Raw genomic sequence first — 6,000 nt, forward strand, 5'->3', positions numbered from 1 at the left:
AATCAGACACAAATAAATAATTAGGGTGGCAGCAGAAGCAGGAAACTTCATGATTATCTCTGCATTTATTTGTTAGGCTTCATCCATTCTAAAAGGTCTTAACCTTGTCTATAATTCAGATGAGTTGTCAATTTGTTATAGATTCTGTGCCAATTTGCTTTTGTGATGATGTATTTATTAACCTTGTTTGCAACTTCCCACTGTTTCTCCCATTAGGCCAAAGGTCACTGACCTTCATAATCCCCTGTTTCAGAGTGGAATTGCCTTGCAAAGGCTCCCTTCTTGTTCCCATGGTATGGTGGTGATGCTACCCACTCTGACCTGGGAAGGAGGGAATATTGACTGCTCCTCTGTGAGCCTGACTTTGTAAAATAAGAGCGCTGCTGTTGGGACTATTCCAAAGGACTCCAATGGTTGCCCCAGAACCTGAGCTGTAAGGGAGTAAGAATGCCTGAACAACTTGGCAGGCAACTGGTCCTTGTGAGGGAGGCAGCAACATTTTAATGATTTTTTTTTTTTTTAATTGTAGTTACAATTTGGGCAGCGGCATTGCTTCCATCATGGTGAACGGCTCTTTCAGCGATGGGCGGTGGCACAGGGTCAAAGCTGTTCGGTAAGCAGACATGCTTCATCTGGGAGGTGTTTTGGAGCCACCCTGCCATTAAAGATGCTGGCTGGTGTGTCTGGATGCTGGTTGGGTGTGAATCACTGTGGCTCCACAATCAGACATGGCTTAGGAGTGGAACTGTTAGCAACTTGGCTGTTTCAGGATGATGTACACAAAGATTATTATATTGGAGGTGGCAGTGCCAACTTGGCACAGCTCAAGGCAGGCTGCCAAAGTCATGCAGGGCTATTCTGGGGCTGTGACAGACGTTCTCTTAAACCCATACCGTTTGGATTAAAAGTATTTTTCTTTAATGTCTGCATTTTGAAATTCCCTAGTGAGCATTTTATGGGCTGGCACAAGCACTGGAGCATGGACAGTGTAAACCTACTTTTTCTATTTGGAGGAGGTATAGACATCTTGCAGTGTATATATAACTGATATTTATAACTCATTACCTAATGAGAGGTAACTGTGCCCAGCACAGAAAGCACACATGCCTCTCTTCATGAGATGCTGGTTCCCTGGAAATCACAGTCTGACATTAGCCCAACTTGTTACCAAATTCAGTGAGAATACCAAGTGGCATTTATGTCAATGCTGTTTTTGACCATACTTAGAATGGAAGTGGCCAAAAGGCACTAGTAAGAAGCAAAACTGCCTCTTAGTATGTTTTATCTCAGCTTGCCTGGTTTTTCCCTTCTGTTGAAGCTTCTGCTGTTTAGTTTTAATATTAGATTTGGTTTTTAACAACAGGTCAGAAGCTGTCCATCCTGCTCTCTGCTCTAGCTGTGCAATTTACTTCTTTCCCAGCTCTTTCTTATCTGCAAATGTGTCCCACACCCTTTGCAGGTCTTTGATATCTTAGTCCTTATTAAAAAAAAAATCACCCTGAAGAGTTCGGACTGCCGTAACACACTGTCTGTGGGGCTTCCCGGCAGGGGTCCCAAGCCTCTTCCATGAACCCTGCCAAGCACTGAATTTCCTTGGTCTCCTGGCCACTGGAAGATATTGCTGCTCTTCCTTCTGCCTGGTAGTAGGCTGGACACATGAGACTGGTTTGCTTTTCATTTCAGGGATGGACAGTCTGGCAAAGTAACCGTGGATGATTATGGTGCCAGGACTGGTAAATCCCCCGGGAAGATGAGGCAGTTAAATATCAGTGGGGATCTCTATGTAGGTGAGTGCTCATTGTTCACATTTGGGACCCAGAATAATTTCTGTGTTTGCAAGGTTGGCTGCAAGGCAGAGTGTCCCAACTCTGTCCAGCTCAAGGTGGAACCATCACGTGGCAGCCTCTAGTGGTCCACAGCCTGGTTAGTGTGAGGAGGCCTCTTTGACTGGGATGGGGTGGGGGGGATGCACCGTGGGGTGCACTGTGATACCCTTGGCAGGTGCACAGAGAAACAGTGAGTGGCAGCTGCAAACCCCACACCAAATTTAGTAGGAATCTGGGCACAGGCTTCTTCAGCTCTTACTGATGCTACAGTTTCTGCAATAAATAATTATCATCCCAGTTCATTACCTCCAGCTTATCCCTTCTGTATTTTCAAGTACTTAAAATCTGTATTCAAAACAACACTGAGGAACCTGTAAATCAAAATTCCCTTCTGAGGTGCTCTAGGAAAGCTAATGGTGTTGCTGGGTGTGCAGTCTGCCAAACAGAAGCAGACACCTATGCTGATGAAGAGTTTCTGATGTCTGCCTTTCCCCCAGGTGGCATGAAGGAAATTGCACTGCACACGAACCGTCAGTACCTGCGGGGGCTGGTGGGCTGCATCTCCCACCTCACGCTGTCAACTGATTACCACATCTCACTGGTGGAGGACGCCTCCAATGGGAAGAACATCAACACATGTGGGACTAAGTGACAAGAGAGGAATCCCGGTGCTGAGGACCCATCGTGTGCTTGTGTGTGTGGCCGAGTGTGACACAGTCCTCTACAGCTGGACCACGTTTGCCATCTGGGAAGGTGACAAAGCCAAAGGGAAACCCCAAAAAAGAGAACATTTTCCCCTCTCATTCGCTCTCCTTTCCTGACCAAATGAAACCAAGTATTTTTTGTGTATGAACCGTGCCCTCTACCCTTACAGTGTTTAGTGAACGCTTACGGTTGTGCATCAGTGCAAATGGCAAAGTGTGATGTTGTGAGTAGCTCAATGACTGTGTTGTGGTTCTTAGGTTATCTTTTGTAGTATCAGAGAAAGCACCTGCAATCATCCCACCCTGCAGTGATACAGTGACTGTGCTGTTCAACAAATACACCATCAGGCAGTGTATTTCAGCAATCACATGTTGGTCCTGGAACAAGCAGATCTTACGACTCTCTGATTTAGCTAAATTATGTTTCATCCTGTGTAACAGGATAACAACTAAAATCACTGGTTTCAAAATATTGTTGTTTGTTGAGGAGGAAAGTTCTTACAAGTCTACTTTTTTATTACAAGCAACAAAACCAACCAATTTTGTAGAAGTAATTTTATACTTGTCTATTTTTTATAGCAGCAGCAGACCTGCTTACATGGCATCACTTTTAACATTTATGTGTACTATACAGTTAGCTCTTTGCACACTTTCCTAAAAATAGAAAAGTGACCTGTGGCTTAATGTCTGTATTACACAGTTTTAATGGGGATATTTGTGAATTATGACCAGTTTTACATCTGACTCTTTTTGTTCTGTAAATTTTGACAGTTTGAAATTGTACATTATGAAGCTTTCCTGTCTTAAACAGATTAAAAGATTAGGAAAAAAGAGCAAATGCCTGCTACTGTGCTATTATAAATCACCTTTTTTTTTTCCCCCAGAGAAATGAGAAAAGGGATTGCAAGAGACCTTGGTGGGTCACAGTCCTCTTAAAGTAATATGTTTTCTAGGCGCTGGAACAACACTTATGGAGCTTGATTACCAAACTGTAATTTAATCAGGCAAACAGAATGCTGTTGAGACACAATTAGACAATGGTCCAGAATTTCATAGTTTGGAGATTTTTCTTCCTTAATTCTTTGTTCAAAGTGGATGAGTGAGCCATTTTTGGGGGTGGCGGGGGGAAGAAGAGAGACCCACCAGAGCTTGCCCCATGCCCGCAGTGGGACAAGCACAAACCTCCTCAGTGGCTCAAGCTCATCTGAATACCTGTGAGCTAAAAGGACCTGATGAGGTGGAAGTAGTGGAAGTTTCTGCTGCATTTTTACTGGTCTCAGAGTGCCCCTAGGTCCCTGGGTGCTCAAAGATATTCCCTAGACTCATCCTAACTATAACTGACCTGGATAATGGCACATGCAAAATCCTACTAAGGAGACCCCAGCTCTGCCCTGCATGATGAAAGGGATACTCAGATCGCGATCGCTTAGGTGAAAGATCTTGTGCTCCTTGTAGAAATGGTAGGAGTGGTAAAAACAAGTGCAGGCACTTCTTTAGAAACAGAAAGTAAGACAAAAATACATGGTGGTGCCAGCACATAATGTGTACCTGTGCTCTGCCCCCTGGTCAAATGGCACTTTGTTAAAAAAAGGTTTATAGAAGACATGGGCAGCTTGCAGAGGAGCTGGAAACACTCATGGTTTTCCTGCCAGGAGAAGCAAAGACATTCACGGTTCTCCTGCCAGGAGAAGTAAAGTTTTGTTTGGCTTGGGGAGGGAGAAACCTGTGCATGGTCAGGAAAAAGCAGGATAAAGTATACAAGATCAAGGTGTGTCTTTAAAATGAAAGCAAATGGAATTTGATGCCTTGGGATGTAAAGGAGAATTGTTCAGAGTTTGAAAAAGGGTGAAAGCTGAAACCTCTGGAGGCTGAAGGTCTTTCTGGTTGCTCACTGCAACCCTGTGGCGGTGGACAGACACAGCCTGTGCTTGGGTTGTGTCTCAGCTGCCGGCTCTCTGAGAGGGAAAACTCACATTTAAAGAGCTCAAGGGGTTTCCCGGATGCTAATGACCTGTCCTGAGCTGGCACAGAGTAGTGAGATTTGACTGGCTCTACCCCTAATCCTGGGGACCTCTTGTGCTGCCAGTGATGGGGGACTACAACAGTCCACAAACAGCATCACCCTCTGCTCTGTCTTATGTGCCTCGCCTTTCCCACCCTTTCATTTTTGTCGCAGGGTTTGGAGATCAGTTCCAAGACAAACATCTGGTGGAAGAGGTCTCTATTTTAAGATAATTTACTGCAGAATACAGGGGTGTTTTAGTACAAGGCGGTACTTCTCCAAAACAAAAGCTGTTCTTTGAGATGGAGGGTAGGGAGGGGAGCGGGTAGGAAATACCTCTGTTGTTGTTGTTGTGGAAAAAGAAGAGCAGCAAACGGCAGCTCCCCAAATGCCTGTTTCCAACTATGCATATCACCGCGCGAGAATTCAGAGCTGGCGACACATCACCCTACAGTGGTGCAGGCTGAGCACGAGCAGCACAGCTGTGTGGTGCTGGCCAGGCGTGGGGGGGAGAGTAGGATAGCAAAGATGCTAAGTGGTTTGAATAATTTAAGAAAAAAAAAAAAGTCCTTTCTGCATCCTTTTAAAGATAATCAGAGAAACATCCCTCATCCACGTCTCCACTCTCCCTGGTGAAGCTTGGGGCTGGGAGAGAGGCTGCGGTTTCCACTCCAGGGGACGAGCAGGAGGTAGGTGCCAGAAATTCAGGAACATCTGACCACAAGTAGGGGCTCGCCCCTCCGCCCTCAACCACCCTCCCTCTGATGCTGGCTGGGGCAGGGAAGGGGAAAGAAAGGTGGACACTGCATGGCAGAGTGATTAGTCATTTTCTCAGGAACTGGCCTGAATGTGCTGCTTGCTGTCTCCAAGAATGTTTATTAGTCACATTACTTATTGCTTGGTCTGACTCAGATGCTAGGCATGATTCTGGTGCTGAACAGGATGAGCTCCTGCCCATTGACAGAGCATGTCTCTTTTGCCACAGGTACCTGTGCAAACCAGCAGTGAAGGCAGCAGTCACAGGTGCTTGTGTCTCTCTTTACAATTTAATCCCCTTCCTTAAACTCCAGTTCTTGGATTTCTTCCTAGTTTTCCACACTAATCCCAAAATATGCAACCTTCCATTTACTAGGGCTCAACACCTGCCACCATGCCAGCCTTGGTGGACCGAGTCAGGCTTTGTGCTGGGCACTGGCTGCTGGGCATAGCTGCCTCCTGGCTGCCCCTTGCCCTGCCCAGGGCAAAGAGTGTCTTGCTGCTCTCCATCACTCCTCCATCTCCATGGGAACCACTTGGGAATCAGCAGTTGGGTTTAATCTGGTCATCCTAGAGGAAAATAAGGAATAAAGAAAAAAAAATAAACAAAAAGAGAAGTCAAGGGAAACTAAAGCCAGATGAGATTTAGCAATGATCTTTATGGTAGGCAAATCCTTGCTGCACTGGTGTGTTCTGGGTGATCAAAGATGAG

The 6,000-nt window shown here is 45.6% G+C and overlaps 1 protein-coding gene across 3 annotated transcripts in view; it reads left to right on the top strand.

The window, feature by feature from the left end:
• EGFLAM (EGF like, fibronectin type III and laminin G domains) overlaps positions 1-3,364 on the top strand; it is a 74,586-nt gene extending 71,222 nt beyond the window's left edge. For all 3 annotated transcript variants that reach the window (XM_039383786.1, XM_027714595.2, XM_039383787.1), the window contains 3 exons: positions 530-613; positions 1,684-1,787; positions 2,324-3,364. In XM_039383786.1, coding sequence (XP_039239720.1) covers positions 530-613; positions 1,684-1,787; positions 2,324-2,478 — 343 coding nt within the window. In that variant the 3' untranslated portion in view covers positions 2,479-3,364. The remainder of the gene's footprint in view (positions 1-529; positions 614-1,683; positions 1,788-2,323) is intronic.
• The last annotated feature ends 2,636 nt before the right edge of the window (positions 3,365-6,000 follow it).

Source organism: Pipra filicauda, unplaced genomic scaffold (assembly GCF_003945595.2).
Source record: "Pipra filicauda isolate LSUMZ 115617 unplaced genomic scaffold, ASM394559v2 scaffold325_size820570_pilon, whole genome shotgun sequence".
Lineage (NCBI taxonomy): Eukaryota > Metazoa > Chordata > Aves > Passeriformes > Pipridae > Pipra > Pipra filicauda.